We start from the raw sequence: 26,743 nt of genomic DNA, 5'->3' as shown, positions 1-26,743 counted from the left end.
TGATGATGGCCATTCTGACCAGTGTGAGATATCCCACTGTAGTTTTGATTTGCATTTTCTAATTATTAATGATGTTGAGCACTCTTTCATATGTTTGTTGGCAATCTGTATATCTTCTTTGGAGAAATGTCTATTTAGGTCTTCTGCCCATTTTTGGATTGGGTTGTTTGCTTTTTTGATACTGAGTTGCATAAGCTGCTGGTAAATTTTGAAGATTAATCCTTTGCAAGTTGCTTCATTCGCAAATATTTTCTCCCGTTCAGAGGGTTGTCTTTTAGTCTTGTTTATGGTTTCCTTTGCTGTGCAAAAGCTTTCAAATTTCATTAGGTCCCATTTGTTTATTTTTCTTTTTATTTCCATTTCTCTAGGAGGTGGGTCAAAAAGGATCTTGCTGTGATTTATGTCATAGCGTGTTCTGCCTATGTTTTCCTCTAAGAGTTTTATAGTGTCTGGCATTACATTTAGGTCTTTACACCATTTTGAGTTTACCTTTGTGTATGGTGTTAGGGAGTGTTCTAATTTCATTCTTTTACATGTAGCTGTCCAGTTTTCCCAGCACCACTTATTGAAGAGGTTGTCTTTCTCCATTGTATATTCTGGCCTACTTTATCAAAGATAAGGTGAGCATATGTGCATTGGTTTATCTCTGGACTTTCTATCCTGTACCATGGATCTGTATTTCTGTTTTTGTGCCAGTACCATACTGTCTTGATTACTGTAGCTTTGTAGTATAGTCTGAAGTCCGGGAGCCTGATTCCTCCAACTCCGTTTTTCATTCTCAATTTTGCGTTTCCATACAAATTGTGAATTTGTTGTTCTAGTTCTGTGAAAAATACCAGTGGTAGTTTGATAGGGATTGCATTGAATCTGTAGATTGCTTTGGGTAGTATACTCATTTTGACAACGTTGATTCTTCCAATCCAAGAGCATGGTATATCTCTCTATCTATTTGTATCATATTTAATTTCTTTCATCAGTGTCTTAAATTTTCTGCATACAGGTCTTTTATCTCCTTAGGTAGGTTTATTCCTAGATATGTTATTCTTTTTGTTGCAATGGTAAATGGGACTGTTTTCTTAATTTCAATTTCAGATTTTTCATCATTAGTGTATAGGAATGCAAGAGATTTGTGTGCATTAATTTTGCATCCTTCTAATTTACAAAATTCATTGATTAGATCTACTAGTTTTCTGGTAGCATCTTTAGGATTCTCTAGGTATATGGCATCTGCAAACAGTGACAACTTTACTTCTTCTTTTATGATTTGGATTCCTTTTATTTCTTTTTCTTCTCTGATTGCTGTGGCTAAAACTTCCAAAACTATGTTGAATAATAGTGGTGAGAGTGGGCAACCTTGTCTTGTTCCTGTTCTTAGTGGACATGGCTTCAGTTTTTCACCATTGAGGACGATGTTGACTATGGGTTTGTCATATATGGCCTTTATTATGTTGAGGAAAGTTCCCTCTATGCCTACTTTCTGCAGGGTTTTTATCATAAATGGGTGCTGAATTTTGTCGAATGCTTTCTCTGCATCTATTGAGATGATCATATGGTTTTTCTCCTTCAATTTCTTAATATGGTGTATCACAATGACTGATTTGTGTATATTGAAGAATTCCTGCATTCCTGAGATAAACCTCACTTGATCATGCTGTATGATCCTTTGAATGTGCTGTTGGATTATGTTTGCTAGTATCCTGTTGAGGAGTTTTGCATCTATGTTCATCACTGACATTGGCCTGTAGTTTTCTTTGGGACATCGTTGTTTGGTTTTGGTATCAGGGTGATGGTGGCCTCGTATGAGTTTGGGAATGTTCTTCCCTCTGCTATATTTTGGAACAGTTTGAGAAGGATAGGTTTTAGTTCTTCTCTAAATGTTTGATAGATTTCACCTGTGAAGCCATCTGGTCCTGGGCTTTTGTTTGTTGCAAGATTTTTAATCACAGTTTCAATTTCAGTGCTTGTGATTGGTCTGTTCATATTTTCTATTTCTTCCTGGTTCAGTCTCGGAAGGTTGTGCATTTCTAAGAATTTGTCCAGGGCTTCCTTGGTGGTACAGTGGTTGAGAATATGCCTGCTAATGCAGGGGACACGTGTTCAAGCCCTGGTCTGGGAGATCCCACATGCCGCAGAGCAACTAGGCCCGCGAGCCACAACTACTGAGCCTCCGCGTCTAGAGCCTGTGCTCCACAACAAGACGCCGTGATAGTGAGAGGCCCGCGCATCGCGATGAAGAGTGGCCCCCACTTGCCACAACTAGAGAAAGGCCTTGCACAGAAATGAAGACCCAACACAGCCAAAAAAAAAAAAAAATATTTTAATTAAAAAAAAAAAGAATTTGTCCATTTCTTCCAGGTTGTCCATTTTATTGGCATATAGTTGCTTTTAGTAATCTCTCATGATCCTTTGTATTTCTGCAATGTCAGTTGTTACTTCTCTCTTCTCATTTCTAATTCTATTGATTTGAGTCTTCTCCCTTTTTTTTTTGATGCATCTGGCTAATAGTTTATCAATTTTATCTTCTCAAAGAACCAGCTTTTATTTTTATTGATCTTTGCTATTGTTTCCTTTCTTTCTTTTTCATTTATTTCTGATGTGATCTTTATTATGTCTTTCCTTCTGCTAATTTTGGTGTTTTTTTGTTCTTTCTCTAATTGCTTTAGGTGTAAGGTTAGGTTGATTATTTGAGATATTTCTTGTTCTTAAGGTAGGATAGTATTGCTATAAACTTCCGTCTTAAAACTGCTTTTGCTGCATCCCATAGGTTTTGGGTCTTGGGTCATGGTGTTTTCATTGTCATTTGTTTCTAGGTATTTTTTTTGATTTACTCTTTGATTTCTTGAGTGATCTCTTGGTTATTAGTGTATTGTTTAGCCTCCATGTGTTTGTATTTTACAGATTCTGTCTTGTAATTGATATCTAGTCTCACAGCACTGTGGTTGGAAAAGATACTTGATACGATTTCAATTTTCTTAAATTTACCCAGTTTTCATTTGTGACCCAAGAAGATATGATCTATCCTGGAGAATGTTCCATGAGCACTTGAGAAGAATGTGTATTCTGTTGTTTCTGGATGGAATGTCCTATAATTATCAATTAAGCCCATCTTCTTTAATGCATCATTTAAAGCTTGTGTTTCCTTATTTATTCTCATTTTGGATGATCTGTCCATTGGTGAAAATGGGGTGCTAAGTCCCCTACTATGATTGTGTTACTGTCAATTTACCTTTTATGTCTGTTAGTATTTGCCTTATGTATTGAGATGCTATGTTGGGTGTATAAATATTTACAATTGTTATATCTTCTTGGATTGATCCCCTGATCATTATGTAGTGTCCTTCTTTGTCTGTTGTAATAGTGTTTGTGTTAAAGTCTATTTTGTCTGATATGAGAATTGCTACTCCAGCTTTCTTTTGATTTCCATTTGCATGGAATATCTTTTTCCATCCCCTCACTTTCAGTCTGTATGTGTCCCTAGGACTGAAGTGGGTCGCTTGTAGACAGCATATATACAGGTCTTGTTTTTGTATCCATTCAGCCAGTCTATATCTTTTGGTTGGAGCATTTAATCCATTTACCTTTAAGGTAATTATTGATATGTATGTTCGTATTACTATTTTTTTAATTGTTTTGGGTTTGTTACTGTAGGTCTTTTCCTTCTCTTGTTTTCCTACCTAGAGAAGTTCCTTTAGCATTTGTTGTAAAGCTGGTTTGGTGGTGCTGAACTCTCTCAGCTTTTGCTCGTCTGTAAAGCTTTTAATTTCTCCATCAAATTTGAATGAGATCCTTACTGGGTAGCGTAATCTTGGTTGTAGGTTTTTCTCCTTCATCACTTTAAATATGTCCTGCCACTCCCTTCAGGCTTGCAGAGTTTCTGCTGAAAGATTAGCTGTTAACCTTATGGGGATTCCCTTGTGTGTTATTTGTTGTTTTTCCCTTGCTGCTTTTAATGTTTTCTTTGTCTTTAATTTTTGATAGTTTGATTAATATGTGTCTTGGTGTGTTTCTCCTTGGATTTATGCTGTATGGGACTCTCTGTGCTTCCTGGACTTGATTAACTATTTCATTTCCCATTTTAGGGAAGCTTTCAACTATAATCTCTTCAAATATTTTCTCAGTCCCTTTCTTTTTCTCTTCTCCTTTTGGGACCCCTATAATTCGAATGTTTGCACACTTAATGTTGTCTCAGAGGTCTCTGAGATGGTCCTCAATTCTTTTCATTCTTTTTCCTTTATTCTGCTCTGCAGTAGTTATTTCCACTATTTTATCTTCCAGGTCACTTATCTGTTCTTCTGCCTCAGTTATTCTGCTATTGATCCCTTCTAGAGAATTTTTAATTTCATTTATTGTGTTGTTCATCACTGTTTGTTTGCTCTTTAGTTCTTCTAGGACCTTGTTAAACTTTTCTTGTATTTTCTCCATTCTATTTCCAAGATTTTGGATCATCTTTACTGTCATTTTTCTGAATTCTTTTTCAGGTAGACTGCCTATTTCCTCTTCATTTGTTAGGTCTGGTGGGTTTTTATCTTGCTCCTTCATCTGCTGTGTGTTTCTCTGTCTTCTCATTTTGCTTAACTTACTGTGTTTGGGGTCTCCTTTTCGCAGGCTGCACGTTCGTAGTTCCCATTATTTTTGGTGTCTGTTCCCAGTGGCTAAGGTTGGTTCAGTGGGTTGTGTAGGCTTCCTGGTGGAGGGGACTAGTGCCTGTATTCTGGTGGATGAGGCTGGATCTTGTCTTTCTGGTGGGCAGGTCCATGTCTGGTGGTGCGTTTTCGGGTGTTTGTGGCCTTATTATGATTTTGGGAAGCCTCTCTGTTAATGGATGGGGTTGTGTTCCTGTTTTGCTAGTTGTTTGGCATAGGGTGTCCAGTCCTGTTGCTTTCTGGTCGTTGAGTGGAGCTGGGTCTTGGCGTTGAGATGGATATCTCTGGGAGACTTTCGCCCTTTGATATTACGTGGAGCTGAGAGGTCTCTTGTTGACCAGTGTCCTGAACTTGGCTCTCCCACCTCAGAGGCACAGCCCTGACACCTGGCTGGACCATCAAGAGCCTGTCATCCATATGGCTCAGAATAAAAGGGAGGGAAAAAAAGACAGACGAAGATAAAATAAAATAATGTAAAAGAAAATAAAGTTATTAAAATAAAAAAGATTTTAAAAAATTTTTTTAAGAAAAAAAGAAAGAAGAGAGCAACCAAACCAAAAAACAAATCCACCAATGATAACAAGTGCTGAAAACTATACCAAAAACCTAAACAAACAAACAAATAAAATGGACTGACAGATCCCTAGGACAAATGGTAAAAGCAAAGCTATACAGACAAAATCACACACAGAAGCATACACACACACACTCACAAAAAGAGAAAAAGGGAAAAAAATATATATATAGTTGCTCCCAAAATCCACCTCCTCAATTTGGGATGATTCGTTGTCTATTCAGGTATTCCACAGATGCAGGGTACATCAAGTTTATTGTGGAGATTTAATCTGCTGCTCCTGAGGCTGCTGGGAGAAATTTCCCTTTCTCTTCTTTGTTCACACAGCTCCCAGGGTTCAGCTTTGGATTTGGACCCGCCTCTGTAGATCGCCTGAGGGCGTCTGTTGTTTGCTCAGACAGAACGGGGTTAAAGGAGCAGCTGATTTGGGGGCTCTGGTTGACTTAGGTCTGGGGGAGGGAGGGGTACAGAGTGTGGGGCCAGCCTGCGGAGGCAGACACCAGCATGACATTGCGGCAGCCTGAGGCACGCCGTGTTTTCTCCCAGGGAAGTTGTCCCTCGATCATGGGACCCTGGCAGTGGCAGGCTGCACAGGCTCCCAGGAGGGAAGATGTGGATAGTGACCTGTGCTTGCACACAGGTTTCTTGGTGGCTGCAGCAGCAGCCTTAGCGTCTCATGCCTGTCTCTGGGGTCTGCACTGATAGCCACGGCTTGCGCCCGTCTCTGGAGCTCCTTGAAGCAGCACTCTTAATTCCCTCTCCTCGCGCACGAGGAAACAAAGAGGCAAGAAGAAGTCCCTTGCCTCTTCAGCAGCTCCAGACTTTTTCCCAGACTCCCTCCTGGCTAGCTGTGGCACACCAGCCCCCTTCAGGCTGTGTTCACGTAGGCAACCCCAGTCCTCTTCCTGGGATCCGACCTCCGTAGCCCGAGCCTCAGCTCCCAGCCCCCGCCCGTCCCAGTGGGTGAGCAGACAAGCCTCTCAGGCACCGATCCTCCATGCGGGAATCTCTCCGCTTTGCCCTCTGCACCCCTGTTGCTGTGCTCTCCTCCGTGGCTCCAAAGCTCCTGCCCCCCAACGCCACCGCCATCTCTGCCAGTGAAGGGGCTTCCTAGTGTGTGGAAACGTCTTCCTTCACAGCTCCCTCCCTGAGGTGCAGGTCCCGTCCCTATTCTTTTGTCTGTTTTTTTCTTTTGCCCTACCCAGGTACGTGGGGAGTTTCGTGCCTTTTGGGAAGTCTGAGGTCTTCTACCAGCGTTTAGTAGGTGTTCTGTAGGAGTTGTTCCACGTGTAGATGTATTTCTGATGTATTTGTGGGTAGGAAGGTGATCTCCACGTCTTACTCTTCCGCCATCTTGAAGCTCCTCCCTCTGGATCTGTTTCTGTTGATTTATTTTTTTCTTGGTTATGCCTATTTTCCTACTTCATTATATTCCAAATAATTTGTGGATGTCAGATATTGTGCATTTCTCATGGTTAGGTGCTAGGTTTTACTGTATTTCTTTTAGTAGTACCAGACTTTCTTCCAGCATGCAGATACTTGAAGTCAGTTTAATTCTTTCAAGACCTGCTTTCAAATTTTTTTTTTCTAGCAGATCCACTGCAGCCTTTAGTGTAAAACTAATTTAGACCTACTATTAAGGCAATACCCTTCTGAGACCTCTATCTAATGCCCTATATGTCACAAGGTCTTTCCACTCTGACTGGTGGGAACACATCCTATTCTCAGTCTTTGTGTGAAATCCAGGAATTGTTTACCATACTGCTTTCTGGTGGCTATTTATCAAGCCTCAGGTAGTTTCCTGTCACACATACCCAGACTAGTACCCAGCCAAAGATTTAAAAGGACCCTTCTTCAGACCTTTAGAACACTCTCTGTGTGTAGCTCTCTACTCTCTAGCACTCTACATCTTAAATCCTAACCTACTAGGCCTCCCCAAATTCTAAACTGTCTCCTCAACTCTGAGAGCCTGCTACACTCTGTCTGGGTTCCTCATGCTGTGGCCTGGAAACTGTCTCACAGGGATGAACTCAGGACCACAAGGGTCATCTCACTTGCTTCCCCTCTCTCAGAGCTCAGCATCCTATGCTGTCTGTTGTCCACTGTCTGAAAATTACTGTTTCATATATCTTGTGCAGTTTTCTAAGTGTTTAAAATTGGAGGGCAAATTCAATTCCTGTTATTCCATCATGTCCAGAAGCAAAACACCTGTGTAATCTCTTTTTGGAGAGTGGGGGGAAGAAAGAAGGGACTTCATAGCAATTTCTGGGATACAGATTGGAGTTAAAACCAAAATAAACCCAATTCTGTGGCATAAAACTTTTCTAGGCATAATTACTCTATGAAAAAGTTACAAATATTTTCTCCACCAAATTTATTTTCAAACCACTATATTTAGACTTCATATTTCAGACCTCAGCTTGAACATTAAACCACCTAGCCAGGTGAACATATAAACATACTTACAGTCTAGTAAGCCGCATTCCTATAAAAAATATGGTGTGCCTTTTTATTCAGAATGAAATAGAGAAGCATACTGATCCACTCACAAAATAACAGCAAAATACTTCTCAACTACCAATGTCATCAAAGTCCACTAACGATGCTTTCTAAAATTACTGATTTTTCCTTCACCAGCGACATATTTTTTTTAGCTATATGACCACTTAATAGCTTATTAGGCCATCAGTATCTCTTAGTACTGGCTAAGAGATTCCCATCATTTAGCCTAAGTTGAAATTTCTCCATCTATATAATGAAAACAATAATACCTATCTTTAATTTTTTAAAACTGCTGAGAAGGTTAAGTCAAAGCACGTTGTCAAGGGCTTGGTGGAATACTTAGCAAAGAACTGGCACTTAATATTTTACTAGGCCATCAGTATCTTCTTTCTTATGATCATGACATAAGCTGTAGTATACACAGTAATTCTTTCCCTCTTTACCTCGTCAAAAGAACTTTCCTTCAGCACAGCACACAAGTGCCTGAGGGGGTGCAGCTCACATGGCTCCTCGAAAATGCACACACTAGGACCTATGGCGTAGATGGCCATATGGGCCACGATGTCCTAAAAAACCAGTGACGCCCTACATGTCAACTGAGTGCAATGTCCTGCTCAAGCCGCACAGCTATTTTTTTGGGCTCTCGCCTTTCCAGCTTTCAGGGGCACTTAAATAACTACTAATCTTTATGATCAGATAATAATTCATTTTCCTCTACCATATGCCTTTTTTGCCTTCTGAGATTCCCATCATTTCCTCTGTCTACTGGCACTTCTTTATTGCTCTGCTTTCAAACAAAACTTCTGTCCTTCTGAAGACAATACTATTAAATCAAAGCACTCTTTTCTGCACAGATAACCAAGTAATCCTGCTTTATGGATAAAAATCTTCTGGCAAAAAATGTATTTAAGAATGAAAAAAAATTTTTCAATCTCTTCCAGGAGCCTAAGGATTCCAGATATTTGTTCATTGCATATGTTAACTGTGAAATATATAATAGAGAAAAGGAAATTAAAAACCCTCCTAAATTGCATTTTAAGTGTCAATACTCAACATTTACAATTCCAAGGCTGGAATACAATAAAGAAACCAAAGCCCCTTACTTTTTTCACTCATCCTAAGTAGATCTTAACCTATCAACTAAGCATTTTTCTTGTAGAAAAAATATTCTTACTTCAATTAGTATTCCTCAATGCATATACTGTGTCTGAGTTATAGCAGAAATACAATTTTAAAAAGGAAATATTTAATTAAAAAAAAAAAACTTTCCAGGAAAGAACCTTAAACTGTTAATGGAGAACCTTCCATTCTCTTACCGTAAGAAGGAGATTCCCGTCCATCTTCTCTGTCTGAGTCTTTGTCTTTTCTTCTCCGGTGGTGATGTTTGTGTCCACGATGCCTGTGACGCCTGCGACTCTCCTTACTAAATGGGACGTGGACACCTATATACACAGCTCGATGACCTGGTAAAATGTTCGGAAACATTACTGGCAGACCTCATTTTATTGCACATCACAGATACTGTGTTTTTTTCAAATAGGTTTGTGGCAACCTTGCATTGAACCAATGTATCAGCACTATTTTTCCAACAGCATTTGCTCTCCTCCTGTCTCTGTGTCATGTTTTGACAGTAATTCTTGCAATGGTTCAAACTTTTTCATTATTATTATATTTTTTATGGTGGCCCATGATCATTGATTTACTATGGTGATTGTTTGGAGGCACCACAAACCATGCCCATATAAGATGGTGAACTTAATCGATACATGTTGTATGTGTTCTGACTGCTCCCCTGACCATCCGTTCACCCATCTCTCTCCCTCTCCTTGGGCCTCCCTATTCCCTAAGACACAGCAATGCTGAAATTAGTCCAATTAAAAACCTTACAACAGCCTCTAAGCGTTCAAGTGAAAGAGTCGCACATCTCTCACCTTAAATCAGAAGCTAGAAATGATTAAGCCTAGTGAGGAAGGCATGCTGAAACTGGCATAAAGCCAGGCCCCTTGTGCCAAACAGCCAAGAAGTAAAAGCAAAGGAAAAGTTCTTGAAGGAAATTAAAAGTGCTACTCTAGTGAACACACAAATGATAAGAAAGTGAAACAGCCTTACTGTTGATAAGGAGAAAGTTTTACTGGTCTGGATAAAATGTAGACAAAACAGCCTTCTGTTGGAAGAAGATGCCATCTAGGGCTTTCATAGCTAGAGAAGACAATGCCTGGCTTCAAAGCTTCAAAGGACATGCATGCCAATGCAGCTGGTGACGTGAAGTTGAAGCCAATGTTCATTTACCATTCTGAAAATCCTAGGGCCCTTAAGAGTCATGCTCAGTCTATTCTGCCTGTGCTCTATATATGTATTTTTTTTCCTTCCTTCCTTCCTTTCCTTCCTTCCTCCCTCCCTCCCTCCCTTCCTTCCTTCTTTCCTTCCTTCCTTCTGAAAATCCTAGGGCCCTTAAGAGTCATGCTCAGTCTATTCTGCCTGTGCTCTATATATGTATTTTTTTTCCTTCCTTCCTTCCTTTCCTTCCTTCCTCCCTCCCTCCCTCCCTTCCTTCCTTCTTTCCTTCCTTCCTTCTGAAAATCCTAGGGCCCTTAAGAGTCATGCTGAGTCTATTCTGCCTGTGCTCTATATATACTGTCTTCCTTCCTTCGTTCTTTCTTTTGTATTTAACTTTAGTTGATTTACAATATTGTGTTAGTTTCACGTGTATAGCTTCAGATTCTTTTCCATTATAGGTTATACAAAACCTGGATGACAGCGCATCTGTTGACAACAGAGTTTACTCAATATTTTAAGCCCACTGTTGAGACCTACTGCTCAGAAAAAAGATTCCTTTCAAAGTATTACTGCTCATTGACAAGGCACCTAGTTACCCAAGAGCTCTGATGGAGATGTACAAAGAGATTAATGATGTTTTCATGCCTGGTAACACAACATCCATTCTGCAGCTCATGGATCAACGAGTCATTTCAAATTTCAGGTCTTGAAGGCTATAGCTGCCATAGATAGTGACTCCTCTGATAGATCTGGGCAAAGTTAATTGAAAACCTTCTGGAAAGGATTCACCATTCCTTCCCAGATGCCATGAATAGCATTCATGATTCATAGCAAGAGGTCAAAATATCAACATTAACAGGCATTTGGAAGAAGCTGATTCCGGCCCTTGTGGATGACTTTGAGGGGTTCAAGACTTCTGTGGAGAAAGTCACTGCAGATGTGATGGAAACAGCAAAAGAGCTAGAATTAGAAGTGGAGCCTAAAGATGGGACTGAATTGCTGCCAGCTCATGATAAAACTTGCTTCCTACTGATGAGCAAAGAAAGTGGTTTCTTTGGATGAAATCTACTCCTGGTGAAGTTGCTGTGAAGATTGTTGAAATGACAACAAAGGATTAGAATATTGCATAAATTTAGTTGATAAAGCAGAGCCAAAGGCAGGGTTTGAGAGGACTCTAATTTTGAAAGACATTCTACTGTGGGTCAAATGCTATCACACAGCCTTGCAGGCTACAGAGAAATCATTCATGAAAGGAGGAGTCAATCAAAGTGGCAAACTTTATTGTTGTCTTATTTTAAGAAATCAACCCCAACCTTCAGCAACTATCACCCTCATCAGTCAGCAGCCACCAACATCAAGGCAAGACCCTCCACCAGCAAAAAGATTATGACTTGCTGAAGGCTCAGATGATGGTTACCATTTTTTAGCAATAAAGTATGTTTTAGTTAAGGCATGTACATTGTTTTTTAGACATAATGCTAGTCACACTTTAAACAGACTACAATATAGCATGAACATAACCTTTATACGCACTAGGAAACCAAAAAAATTCATGTGACTCACTTTACTGCAATATTCACTTTATTGCAGTGGTCTGGAACCAAACCTGCAGTATCTCTGAGTATTGCTAGTATTAGTTTTCCAAAAAGGAAAAAAAGTAACATACACAAAAGTATACAAAATTTACTATGATAAAAAAGAATTATGGGGCTTCCCTGGTGGCACAGTGGTTGAGAGTCCGCCTACCGATGCAGGGGACACGGGTTCGTGCCCCGGTCCGGGAAGATCCCACATTCCGCGGAGTGGCTGGGCCCGTGAGCCATGACCACTGAGCCTGCTCGTGCTCCGCAACGGGAGAGGCCACAACAGTGAAAGGCCCGCGTACCGCGGGAAAAAAAAAAAAAAAAAAAAAAGAATTATGTATAAGTTCATGTAGTTAACAATGCTAGTCTCCTGTTACTTCTCTTATTTTACAGAGCACCAAGGGCTGTTATACCAAGGGCTAATTACACCAAGGGCTAATACCATCAACTGATAAATACACTAGATACACAGGTTACTTTAAAAAAATGGGGTTTTTTTCCATTTCAGGAAGCAAATGTGGAGAACACTTATTTGTGTCTCTTTCCACCTCTTTTTGTAAAGCAATGGCCCCATTCAGCTGTCACAGAAGACTTTAACTCAAAAATGTAGGTCTCAAAAAGACCCCAAAATAAGTCTATCAAAACATCTGCCACGAACACCACCTTAAGCAAGTGTTCAGGGTTAACATAACAGGGTAAGTTATGTCGATAACAGGCTAAGTTATGTCAATAACACCTGTCCACAGGTGAGAGGGGCACATCACATGTGGTATGCTCCTCACATACCCATGATCTGGGCTATGAGATTATAATGTCACAGTGTGACATTAGACAAACCCACATTTTGGAACATTCTATTAGTATCTAACCACTACTCTTCCAAATGTCAAGGTCATGAAAAATGGGGAAAGATCTAGAAATTGTCATAGATTACAGGAGACTAAGGAGACCTGACAACTAAGTGTCCTATCACAACCTGAGCTGTTCAACAGGATCCTGGGACAGAAAAAGAACATCAGTGGGAAAACTAGTAAAATCTGAATAAAATCTGTAGTTTAGTTAGTAGTATTGTATCAATGTTAATTTCTTCATTTTCATAAACTTACACCTAAATAAAATGTTAACATTAGAAAAAGTTGGGTGAAACGTATACAGGGGACACTCTGTACTACCCTTGCAACTCTTCTGTAAATCTAAAATTATTTCAAAAAAAAGAAAGAAACAAAAAAACCATTTGTCAGGACTTCTTCCGGCTCAGGAAAACAGATTGGCAAATAACTCATTTGCTACACAATTCTATGCTGAGGTTTTCATAAGTACTTTAAAAGGCTGATTAACAGACATATAAAACGAACATTTAGATGACAACTAGTCATAACTGTGGCTTATTAGTCTGGCACGCTATAGTTTGCTCATAATTCAAATTACCCAGGCTGTTAGAAAAACAATTAAAGAATTAACTCATTTTATAATTGTGGCATTTCAATTTCCAAGATAAGTAATGGTAACCATCAGTAAAGTTTGAAAAGCATTCTGATATTTATATTTCAGGGAATGTTCTATTTGCAGATATGAGTAGTGGTTAAATGGGGTTTTGCTGTATTATTCTTCTTTAAACTATATTTAGAAAAGTGTTGAACACTCTTCTAAATGTATGCTCTACAATGACAACAACAAATATTTCAACAAATAATAGGTGAAGGACACTAACAAACATTCATTAGTAATTTATCCTGCTAATCAAGTTATTTTAAACAAACTTACTTTCTAGTTCTTCTTTTTCAAACTTGGTGTTCACAGTTGAGCTGGTTTTGCCAAGATCTACAACAGCTTCTTCATCGGGACCCTAAAAAGAAATTATTCCCATTCACTCATGAAATCAATATATACTGAGGACCTACTTAATAGGGTGTGTTATTTGAGACAGCCAAAAATATGTAACAGATTGCCTTCCTCTCAAAGAACTGAATTCGTAATATAGCTAACTGTATTCTTTCAAAAGTATGTTTATAGGCTTTTTTTTTTTTTACTCCACAGAAGACCATTCAAAAATCTCATGGAAAGAACTGAAATGACAAAGATTTTTCACTGGTCTTCTATGGAAGTTACTGGTAACTGGTACACATACTCACTTCAATGGAACAACCCTCCAGATCAGAAATTAAAGAAAATTGGGGATGAGGGAAACCCTTAGATATCAATATAGAATACTTTTCTTTCCTTCTTCTTTTTTTTTTTTTTTTTTTTTTTTTGGCCCTTGGATCTCTTAAACAAAAAAAAAAAAAAAAAAAAAAACCACCCCGCTTATTAGCTCAGCTACATTGGATATTGGATTGGATTATGGTTAAACATATAATGATCAAAAATAAGCCCATAGACTTAACATGTAGTATCACTTTCACTCATAAGTTACCAAGAAACAATCAAAGTTATATGCACTTTTTATTTCTCTACAAAGGAAAAGCCATGCCAAAATGTAACCTCTAAGCAGAGTCCAGCTTTGAGTTGTGGAAGTCAACCTTTACAATTTTGTTCCATTCTTCAGCTCAACAAAAAGACTAACCATATTTACTGTAAAACACTACACAGACTATTTTTAAAAGAAAATTTTAGCTTAAATTTCCCTTCTCAACTTCTTAACTTTCAAAAGAACATTATACAATCCTCATTAACTACTTATTATGAACTTAGTATGTACAAGATCCTGCGTCACTGAGACAGATGGACGAAGCCCCTTCCCTTCAGAGGTCTTAATGTGAGCTGTGGCTCACACTGGCCTCATGCCCAGCAGGGCTCTGCAGCCTCACAGACCTTCACTGCTGATGGGCATGGCCAGCAGAGCCACCATGAGGTGGCCCTACAGGTGCACCCAGACTCAGTGGGCAAGAGTGATGAGGAGGACAGCACCTGCCACTTCCAGTTCCTCAGGGAAGTCTGTTCCATCTTAAGTGACAAAGACGAGAGAGCAGCGTACAATGAGCAGGGGACAGTGGATAAGGACTCCGCTGTACTCAACCAAACCTGGGACTAGGACACACACTGGAGGAGGACACTCAAGGTTCTGAAAAGATAGACAAAGGTTCTGAGGAAGAGCAGACTGATGTGACAAAGGCCTATCTGAACTTCAAGGGTGACATGGATCAGTTTGTGGAGTGTGCATGTGTGTAGTACAGAGGAACCCAGAATATGGAACCTCATTTGGCAAGGCATTCATACTGGAGAAATCCTGTCCCACAATGCCTCTGTCAAAGGATCAAAGCAAGAGATGAACGGAAGGGAAAGGATGGCCCAGGAAGAGGCTAAAAAAACACAGAAATGAGCAGAAAGGAGCCAGGGCTTGATGAAGAGGTAGATGACCTAATCAGCCATTCAGGGCAGGCAAAAGATGGGCAACTGGAAATGAATGATATTCCTCCTCAGAAAGAAGCAAAGTACTACAAACCTCCCAAAGGAGAAGAGGAAAAAAACCCCAACAGCTTTCAAGAAAGAAAAGAACTAATCTAATTTGTTCTCTTTCATGGTCTTTACGCTTTAATTGATAACTTTATAGTACTCCACTATCAGTTTTCTAGAAGGAAGTTATTTTATCCATCAGATGACAGTTATTTTTCCCCATGGTCTCCGTGGTTGCTCACTGCCTAGCACTTCCTCTCCACTTAAAACAATAAACCAGAAGGACATATAACGCAGTCAGCTTCTCACCACTTTCCATGTCCAAGCATCAATTGGAGGGCCAGTTTGTTTTAGAAAGGATCAAACAGGAGTTTGGGTAAAATGATCTTTTAAGGTCTCCTCTAACTCTTGACCTTAAAATATCTTACTTTTTGGGTATAGGTTTTTTTTTTCAGTGCATACAAAATAAATTCATATACAATTATTCCTTGCTATCCAAACTCTCAGTGTCTTAATTCTTATATCTTAAAACTCAGGAACTGAATCAATTTGATTAAATTTTCAAATATATTCCCTACTATCCAAACCCTCATATTTGCTACCCGAAAACTCAGAAACAGACACAGTATATTAAGAAAATGCAGATCTCAATATCCAAACTTACTTTCTGAAGGAAGGCTAGATATCCAAACTGTAGAATCAAATAGACCTGGATATCAAGAGGTCTTGTATATGACTCTAAAGGACTGGGATTCAATTTAATACAGGAAACTCAGAAGCTAAATGACTTGCTAAGGCTTTACATCTAAAGGACTGGGAAACAGGCTGTGTAGACCATTATACATTTTCATATAGTAGACTAAGAAAGAAGAGACAGCTGTATGTGTGGTAACCTACCTCACAGCAGTCACACTCCCTTAATATTGAGGAAAGGCTAAAGTAGGAAACACACACACACATACAAGAATGAAGAACTAATCATTACCATCCATTAAGCATGCCACACTCTAAAACCATTCCTCCAATAATGTCATGCTATTTAGTCACTAAGCATGCACAGGTAGGTACAAAAAAGAAGCTGCCTCTCAAAGAAAAGACACAGATGTTGTATGATCCAAGAGGTAGCACACTGTGTATTCTAAAAGGGATTAACTGCTCCCATTCCAAACTTTCGTTTCAACACAACTGCCAAGGAAGCAAAACAATATACTTATCTCTCATCCTTAACAAACAAACAAAAAAACCTCTTTTATTCCTATGCAGATGTACTTACATGTTTAGATGTACTAACACTAATCAGCTAACACTATGAAACAGCTGAAGTTGGGCAAGCTCACAATATTTATTTAAAATACACATACTCTTTGACCTGTAAACATCTATCACAGAAAAATACTGCCACGTGTGCCAAAAGGGGCATGTAAAAAAGAGGATGTCCATCTATTCATTTTCTCATGGTCCACTCACCTTGCTCTCCTTAGATACCCTCTTTGAAGCCTGGAGTAAGTGACTCAAAGCCAAGTGAATATATAATTTTATTGTTACTGTTTGGGTTTTCAATGAGAATGCTTTCATGCGTAACTTGTAGAAAAAACTAAGGTTAAAATTTTTGAAGTCTGGAAAATTTACAACACAACACTGTTTAAAACAAACAAACAAACAAAAAACAGGGAGGGGGTATCTGCATTTCTCCCTTCCCTTAAAAACATTATCTACTTTTCAACAACTGTGAAACATGAATCAGAAAGGCACACACATTGCCCATCTCAACATATTACAAGTAATTCATCGAAATATGCAGGTGCATATGGCTATATATTGAAAATATATATATTTTCTGAGGGATAAATATATCCCTCAGAATGAAGGGATTGACGTTTCAAGGTAGAAATACACTTCTGAAAAAACACTGCATTTTTAATTCTATCACCTTAGGATAAGCTTTAAGCCATGTTTCTAAATATAGATCTAGTTAAGACACTATATAAAGTACAATTTTATTTGAGTTCCTTTTTGAAATAGATGTAAAAAATACATGTAAATATTTAAAAGGTTAAACATCAAACCACTGACACTGTGTCACACGGATGGCTGGGGAAGCAGAAACAGACAACCCTGTAGTGTTTAATTTTCTGTTAACAATAAAAATGTAGTTTTGGTAATTTTTAAAAAGAATAAATTCAAGTTTCAATTTAATGTGTCAGTTACTTTTAAATCTGTATCTAGAAAAAACTCTTCTTCATTTTTTAACTCCAAGAATATAGTGGAAAACTAAAAATAGCAAAAGCAAAGAGCCACCCCTGACATCAAAATGTTTTCGTTCCTAACCTCAGATGAGTAAGCCACACAAGCCAGTCCTTATAAAGCCTACCTAAAATGAAATAAAGCCAAGGCACTGGGAAAACTCAAATACACGGAAGAATAAAAAGGCACCCTAAGTATACCAATGCAAGATTGACTCACTCTAATCTTAAGAAAATTATTTTGCCTTGGTTTCAATTTTTTATTTATAAAATAAGGTAACTATCCAGAATACAACTGCTCTACAACACAGAAGACAACAGATTTAAGAATTATCTATATAAGATCACTAAGAAAGTTTAAATTCTCTTTATATGAAATAACAAATGTGCAAGGTTATTTACTGCAGCTTGTAACTGGAAAAGACTGGAAACCATCCCCAGGGGCCCTTAAAAGAGGAATGGCAATGTATTTGATGGAATACCAAGCTACTAAAAAAAATTAAGATGCTATATACTGACATGAAAAATATTTAAGACCTATTATAAAATGAAATACACACAAGGTAGAGAACCACACGTACAGCATACTACTTTCTGTATAAGAAAGTCCCTAGAAGAGGAATATCTGAATTTACACAATGAACACTGAAACTGAAAGGACATACAAGCAAACAGTATAACTGGTTACCTCTGACTTCTGGATTTATTGTTTTTCTTATATTGCTTTGATTTATTTTAACCATGTGAACACAGAGGTAGACAAGTATAAAATCTTTTGAAAGCCATGTCACCTATCTACTTGGTCCTCATCTACAAGTGTTACTTGCCCTTGAAAGAGCTGTGAGGCGAGGTGCCATGTGAGTGTGCCAAGCACAAGGGCACAAGCACAGAAGAGGCCCACATTTTACTGAATCTAAATAAGGAGACTAAAAATGCTTTCTCATCTACCATACAGCTTTAAAACTAGATTAATTAGCAAAGTCTTAACAATTACAGAAACAAATACCTATTAATTTCCTAATTAACACTGATATGAAGATTCAAAATATATCCTGAAATAGTATTGTGGTTGTATAGGAGAATTATTCATAGGAAATGCGTTCCTAAGCATCTAGGATGAAATGCCAAGAGAAGGCAACTAACTCTCATAAGGATCTAGAACTGTATTACTTTAAGAGATTTTCAGATTTTATGATATATTATAAATTCAGACACACCTAGAGAGTTTGTTAAAATTCAGTTTCCTGTGCCCAGTGCTGACCCAGTAGTTTAGGTGGAGCCCAAGCACCCGTATTTTCAATAACCTCTGTGTGATTCTGCTGCACGCCAGTCTGCACACTATGTCCTCAGTTATGTTACAGACTTAAGCTATATATATTTAAAATGCTCTTCAAGAGAGGCTGCTTCCTGCCCTTAACCATTTTAGGAGGCCTTATAGGGACCACTCTCACTTCATTCACATTGTTCTAATCCTTCAGAAAATGAAATATACATTCCAATTCACAAGAAAACACTGTAAAGTTACTATATACTTTCACTGCATTACAAGCAACCCTAAATCTATTTCTTCCAAATATTGCCAATTCCCAATCTTATCCCACCTACTACCAAGAGTTGAACTTAATATTAAAAAAACTTTAAATTTATGGGCAAAACGCTTAAGGGTAAGCAAATAATCTTTCCTAATCCAGGTAAAAGGGGAAATCATCAGTGAATACTGTTTCACAAAATAAAAAGCCAAAGAATGATATTCATAGTTTCTAAAGAATTCACTTGGCATTTTTTGATTGATTCATTACTCTAAAATAGGTGGAAGAGACGTAAAAGGTATATGGAAAATTAAAGCAATTTAAAATGACAAATTTTAAACTCAGGCAATCATGTGATTCCGACAGAAAAAAATTTAAAACCCTGGGAAAAATGCTTTGTCACCAGAGGAGGAACTGGATAGATTCAGATACTGGAACACAAAGTTTCAGAAATTTTTATTTTAAATACACACCCTAAGAAAAAGTTACAAAGGGAAAAAGTGAAGAGGTCAAAGAATATAAGAGCAAGAGAACTCAAAGAAGTGTGAGGTGTAAAAACTCACAATTGACAGATTCCAATAATAAAGAAGATTATTAGTGAAACACTATTGTCAGAAACTTCATTACAAAGCACAAGAGTCATGGACAAATGGAAAGCCTCATTAGGGTCTATCTGAAATTATAAATCACAAATATTTATGGCACTCTTGCTATGAGGAGATACTTATATTCATTCCAAGTTCTAACTCAACACACACACACCAAAAAACACATAGGAATCACTTACTTTAGGTTATCGAGTATATATAAATTGATTAACAGAAATGAGGATAATAATAAAATCTACTTCTGAAATGGGCTTTTAAAAAAACTACCTCAACTTTATCAGTAACTAAAATGTATAGAAAAGCACAGGCATTCTGCACAAAAGGAAAAACACACATACACAAAGATCCAGTAGATGTTTTATAGCAGAAGGTCTAGCAGGTATTCTGTCAAAATTCCCCAATTTCGGTCAGCCGGGGTTATCGTTAGCTAGGTATTTTTAGAATTCCATTGAATTTTTTTTACCAAAAATCGACAAGAAAAAACCAGGGAATCCCTCAGCAATATGGTCTATTTGCCTATTCTTTCCCTGGTTAATACCCCTGACTGCATGAATCTGATGGACCATAAAAAAAAGTCTCATTTCCTTAAATAAAGACTAGGAGTTTGGACTCATCCATTCATTTAACAAATATCTACTGAGTGTATGTACACTATGTGCTGAGCATCATTCCAGATACTGAGGATACATCAGTGAATAAAAAACTGTAATATAATCAAATGGCCAGCTTATCAGTTAATTTACAGCTAAGGTAGGGCTCCCCATGATAAGAAATCAAGGCGTAAATGAATTATCTTCTCCACTCCTGATGAATAAATGAGGTCTCACAGACTCATAGGTATGGATGGGTTTTACTTTTCCATTTCAATCTTCTCATTTTACACACACACACACACACACCCCACAGAGCTTAAGGGACTTGTTCTTTATCCAGGAGACAAGAGACCAAGGTCACTGTAATACAGGCTGAGAATACACAGTACTTTATAGTATTTATTAAAACTTGTAATTATATATTTATGTAACTAGCTGCTTAACTGTTTCCCAGCCTGAACAATAAGCTCCAAGAAGAAGGGAATCATGTCCATTTTACTCACCACTGTCTCCTCAGCATCAAGCAGGGCCTGGGCCTTGGTTAAATACTCATTGACTGTTGTGTATATTCCAAAGGACAAGACACTGGGCTAAAAAATTTATATTGGATACACTTAAGGCCTCCTTATGAACACAATTAAAGCTTAAACACAGATAGGTACTCAACAGTTTGGAATTTAATCAATCAGTTTATAAACAAAAAAGCCCAGCACCAACACATGATAAAATCAAAATTCAATTCACTAGTAGGAATTCCCACCAAAATCTAATCTAAGTTTTGTATCAAACAGGTCTTACCAATATCTCTCATAGTCATTTATCCTGCCTGAAAAGCCAAAATTCACAATTTGTACTGTCTTGGTCAAATGATAAAAATGAGACATTAACATGCCAAAGGCATATTGGGGGAAAGAAGTGTTAAAAGATTATTTAACAATAAAGTCATAAACCTAGGCTATTATCCTCTTCTGACACCTGAGGTTTACAAAATCCATTATTAAAACAGCATCAGAAGATCCCTATCACAAAGTAATTTCTTCATTATAAGACATATGGCTATAGCCCAAAAGTAACACCTCCCATAAATTATGATTATTAACCATGTAATTTCAGTTATCAAATACTTCAGTTTAGCTTCAAAACATATTTAACCATTAAGACAAAGTAATTTCTTTCCTAGTATCTTAGCCATATAAAACTGCTTAAAGCCTCATTCAAGTAATACTAACTAATCAAAAAATGAATTCTATAGAATAATAAAAATGCTACAAACATTGTTAATACAACACAAGGATTTACTCCTTTCAGCAGATGACTTCCACAGCCAAGGACACAGAGGATGATACTATTCTAAGCCAGTGCTAGTAAGCCCGACATTTCTTCAAGCTTCACTATTAAACTCTGAAAGATTCAAACTTGTTCGTAAATAAAACACAAGATCATAACTGGGTACATACAGGTAACTTCTTCTCCAGCCGAAATCTTTCCATAGTGGTATATAAATGCCTTGTTTTTGATAGTGTAGTGCATCAAGTCCCTTGCAGAGTCCAGGCGCAGTGAGGACATAGCTGATTTAGGTCACTGGGCTTTACACAGATGAACCCTCTAAGTTGCTTTCATGGTACAACCAATCAGGGTCCTTTAAGTTACCTAATCTTCCAAGCTAATAACTACCACTTACGCAGGGTCAGAGCATAAGAGATCTGACAAGTAATACACACATTTAGTTATAACTGAAAATACCAAAAGAAGAATGTAGCAACCAGTTTTCAACTGAAACCTTTCTATAACAATTAATTCAAAAGAAAGCATACACTAAGGATATATGTAATGGGTGTGTGTATTTTTTTTTTTAGAGAATAAATTTTCAACAACATAGTTAAATCTAGCTCTTAATTTCATTTAAATTCAGGAAAGATCCAAATATATTTTCGCCTGAAGAGAGTTTTGCCTTTTTATCATTACTATATTTATACCAACTTATTGTAACCATATACTAATAACAGGATTAATAAATCATATTGTGGCTTTAATTATCATTTTACTCCCAATTAAGGATTCATATGGATAACAGCTAAAAGGGAAAAGGAAATAAGCAGCACCCCTCTAACCTTCGGACTCAAGATCTCTTTCCACCCTTAAAGACTACTTAAGACCTCAAAGGGCCTTTGTTTATAAAGTTTACCATCTATACTAACGATATTGGAAGTAAAACTAAGAAAACTTTAAAATATTTATTTAAATTCATTTTTAAAAATAAAGCCATTACGTGTTAACATAAATAACATTTTAGTTAAAAAAATTTTCAAAAACAAAACAAGATTTAGTGAGAATAGCTTTTACATTTTTTCAAATCTCTTAATATCTGACTTAAGAGAAGATGATTGGATTCTCATATCTACTTCTGTAATCAATCTCATATGATTTGTTATTTGGTTGAAAGATATGAAAAAAATCCAAGTTCAGACAAATACTCTATTGGAAAAGGGAGAAGTGTCCTTATACTCTTTTCAGGTGACTGGATATTCCTCTCTGATGTGTCACCAAACTCAACAAGTAGTCATTCTTAAGGTCTTTTTGCGGTACGCGGGGCTCTCACTGTTGTGGCCTCTCCCGTTGCGCAGCACAGACTTCGGACGCGCAGGCTCAGTGGCCATGGCTCAGGGGCCTAGCCGCTCCGCAGCATGTGGGATCTTCCCGGACCGGGGCATGAACCCATGTGCCCTGCATCGGCAGGCGGACTCTCAAACACTGCGCCACCAGGGAAGCCCAACAAGTAGTCATTCTTAAAGGTTAGGTTGCAAGGTGGAATCTGCAACCATTTCAAGTGAATGTTTTACATACTGCTACATTAAAATCCATTGGTCTATCATATACTTTGAATGGATCTCTCATCCATTTGTAAAATTTCACACTTCATTATACAATATTTTTAAAAATCACATTTGTTAATATTATCAATAATCTCATAAGTTTTAAGTGTTGAGAACAGATACGTTTTTCAAAATTATAATTTTGTTTTATGAAAGCTAGACTCATTATCATTAGTAGCAAGTACCATGAGTTGTTTTTCTTGAAGTGACAGACTCACTTCATTTCTTTCTGAGGAAATATCTGTCAAATGTCAAGTCCGAATAACCATAGTTAGTTTGTCCGTTCTTTCAAGTAAAAATGGCATCCTGAGAAAAAAAAAGCAGCTAGAGGAGCTCACAATTCAATCAAACACACCAGAGCTTTTTCTCCAGACAACCCACCGTACCTCAGTATACAGATGTATTTCTATGCATGCTTCCTATTCTGTCATTTGGAATATTAAAGCAATGTATTCTCAAAGGCTCGGATTTAACAAAATAATAAGTTTTTACTGCTTCATCAAGGACATTCTTTACTTCAGTGAACAGTTTTGTTTTGCTTTTAAACGGAGAGTGCCTGGTGGTGCTGCCTGGTGCCTCCCTGAGTCTCACCCAGCACTGCTCCCGCACCATCCGCACAAACTTCAACCCAGGGGAAAAAGGCAAGTAGTGTCCCAGTATTATTATGAAAGTAATTTTGATCTTGCAGATCCTCTGAAAGGATTTCAGGGACTGGCAGGGGTCCCTGAATAGCACTTTGAGAACGATTAAAAAATTCAGGTTTAAAATATAGAACTGGGCTTCCCTGGTGGCGCAGTCAAAAAAAAAAAAAAAAAAAAAAAAAATATATATATGAAAAAAATAGAACTGAAGAATTGTAGGTGAATATTCTTTTCATTTTCTTTATGATGCTGTTTGTTCAATGAATATTTTAATGTGTATAGAAGGAGAGAAGATTAAAAAGTATTATCTTGTTATTCTGTTTTCTAGAAAAATGATAAAACATATTTATTATACCTATTATGTGCTGAAACTATGCTAAACATTATCATATATATTATACAGCACATTCAGATATTTCATTTTCTCCTCTCAGCTCTGACTAAAGCTCAGAGAAGTGAAGTCACTTCTCCAAAGTCCCAGAGCTAGTAGGCAGTGGATTTAGGACTCAAACCTAGTCCTTCTCAATTCATACTTTTCTTCTACTCCAACTACATATAATAAAATTTAAAAAAAAAATTTCAATAATAGTTGAATAAAACAAAATTCTAACTGAACACAGATGAATAAAATAAAATGTTTACTGAATTCAAATAAAATGTAATCTAAATTAAACCAGAAATATGTTCTGTGAATAGACAGACTTGCTTCCTGGTAAACAAATCAAACAAATGATAATTTCTATAGAAATATCTATATCCCAAAAGTAAAGTCTTACTACCAGCTAATCCTGTAGAACTTACTGACAACATGCACCAAATAACAAAATAAGAAGTTTAAATTGAAATAATATATATCAAACAAAAGAACACTTTATTTTATTTTATTTTTATTTTTTGCGGTATGCGGGTCTCTCACTGCTGTGGCCTCTCCGCTGCAGAGCACAGGCTCCGGACGCGCAGGCTCAGCGGCCATGGCTCATGGGCCTAGCCGCTCCGCGGCACGTGGGATCTTCCCGGACCGGGGCACGAACCCGTGTCCCCTGCATTGGCAGGCGGACTCTCAACCACTGTGCCACCAGGGAAGCCCAAAAAAACTTTATTTTAATCCTCCATGATCTATATGAAACAGTAGATACCAGGCAAAAGACATGACACAGCCTTCAAGTACAGTTTTGGTTTTAGTAAGCTTCTCTAAGAATTGGAAACCCCAGTGACATCAACAGCTACAATAAAAATTTTTTAATTTTTAAAAACTTCAACCTTTCTATGATTTACACTTGGCAAATGAACATAAATCTGAAGAAACAAATAAAAATAATGTATGTTATTCACTGATTTTTAAAATCCTCAATACATCAATCCTGGAGTAAAGAACATCTACAATTAGGTTCAAAACCAATTTCCACAATGACTTCTTGAAATTTACCTGCTGTGGAAATTCTTGGCCCTTGCCACTGGTATTTAAGAGCTTAATCTTCTGGTGTGGCACATGTCTCACGCCCACTGGATTACAAGAGCCCTCAGCATAGGGACTTAGGTAGAAGGAAGGGAGGGAGAGAAAAAGAAGCAGCTTAACAGGCCTCAGGGGAAAAGGAGGAATTCGGTGCATACAATTTTTTAATTTCCCAAATTGCAAAACAAAATGTTATTCATCAAAATACAAAAGATCCATCTTTCCAGTATGTTACCTGTTATGACACTATCCTGGGCACTACTAAACCAATATTCAAATAACAATTTTAAATCAAGTTTTACCGGTTAAATAGAAAGGTAAAGTCAGTTTTAGTCTACTACTTTCTTGAAAAATAAAGATATTAACTCAACATATAAACTCAGGAATTTTAATCTGGCTAGTCCTTTAAAGATTTCTTTTCAGTTTTATTTTACAGCAATACTTAATCCTTTTAAACCAATCTATTGAGGTATGACTGGCATGTAAAAAGCTATACATATTTAATATATACAACTCGACTGAGTTTGGGGTAAGTATACACTCATGAAGCCATCACCACCTTCAAGACCACAGACATATCTGTCACCTCTCAAAGTTTCCTCCCAGCCCCATATTATCATTATTATTTGTGTGTGTGTGCCTGTTCATGTGCGTGTTAAGAACACTTAACTTGTCAGATCTACTCTTAAAAAATGTTAAGTATACAATGTGGTACTGTTAGCTATAGGCACTATGCTGTACATATTACTTATCTTGCTTAACTGAAACTTTGTACCCTTTGACCATCACCTCTTCATTTTCCCCACCTCCTAGTCCCTGGCAACCACCATTCTACTCTCTGTTTCCATGATTTTGACTATTTTAGATTCCACATATAAGTGAAATCAGACAGGATTTGTCATTCTGTATCTGGCTTATTTCACTTAGCAATAAATATGTTTACACAGATCAAAAAAGTCTCACTTGTTCCCTTGGTTTCTCTGCCCGATTTTCAACCTTTTCTCCATTTTTATAACACAAATATAAGTATATATGCATATACACTTACCAAAAAAGGTAGCTACATACAACTCATTGTTGTATACATAACTTTTTTCCCCTTAAAAATCCTTGTTTTTTCTGCATCAGTATACGGAAACTACATTTTAATGTAATTTATTAAATTAACCTGTGTATGGTAGAAAAATTCAAGTCTTACAGAAGTGTTCCCAAATAAGCATTCCTCCCATCCCACTTCCACTGACCAGATATAACTACTTTCTGTTTCTGCCTTATAATTGTTCTTGGTTGACATCATAATTTTAAATAATGTACCATTTGAGACAATATCTGTTTATTCTACAAAAAGAAAAATTAGATTTTTTTTCACCCACATATACCTTTTTCACTTAAAATCTCCCTTCCACATCTTGGTTTTAATTAGATTTTCATTTTTATATCAAGATTGATAACACTTACATTCTCCATATTTATAATGAAGGCTTCTAAACTGTGTCCTCTAGCTAATTCTAAAATTTTAAAACCTGTGCTCAAAAGCATTTGAAGGCACATGTGCATGCGCTACCCAGAAGTACATGGAGGTAATGCCCTGGTGGCCACCCCTAACCAGTGGGGTTTGGGAAGCTGATAAATGCTTTGCATGCCTCCTCCATCCCTCAGGCAGACAGGTCTGAGACACAGTACACAAGGGTCCTCTGAGGGTCTGCGGGACTGAGGGCCAGCCACACATTTCAATGGCCAGTCTCTCACTTATGCTCACAGAGGCTTCCTCGCATCTCTTTAATTCCCTGTCCCTCACTCTTGCTTCTTGATCTCACTTCACAAATAAATT

At 37.5% G+C, this 26,743-nt stretch overlaps 1 protein-coding gene and 1 pseudogene across 6 annotated transcripts in view; one reads left to right on the top strand and one right to left on the bottom strand.

Annotated features, from left to right (window-relative positions):
- Positions 1-26,743, bottom strand: part of SLC4A7 (solute carrier family 4 member 7) — a 124,462-nt gene that overhangs the window by 69,497 nt on the left and 28,222 nt on the right. For all 6 annotated transcript variants that reach the window (XM_024752861.1, XM_024752859.1, XM_024752856.1 and 3 more), the window contains exons 2-3: positions 13,344-13,425; positions 9,036-9,182 (exon numbers count right to left, since the gene is read on the bottom strand). In XM_024752861.1, coding sequence (XP_024608629.1) covers positions 9,036-9,182; positions 13,344-13,425 — 229 coding nt within the window. The remainder of the gene's footprint in view (positions 1-9,035; positions 9,183-13,343; positions 13,426-26,743) is intronic.
- The window catches only part of LOC112404753 (dnaJ homolog subfamily C member 9 pseudogene), a 40,231-nt pseudogene continuing 27,748 nt past the window's right edge, over positions 14,261-26,743 (top strand).

This window comes from Neophocaena asiaeorientalis, unplaced genomic scaffold (genome assembly GCF_003031525.2).
Source record: "Neophocaena asiaeorientalis asiaeorientalis breed wild unplaced genomic scaffold, Neophocaena_asiaeorientalis_V1.1 scaffold117, whole genome shotgun sequence".
NCBI lineage: Eukaryota > Metazoa > Chordata > Mammalia > Artiodactyla > Phocoenidae > Neophocaena > Neophocaena asiaeorientalis.
The sequence above is the reverse complement of the archived record's forward strand: the minus strand, read 5'-3'. Positions and strand labels throughout refer to the sequence as shown.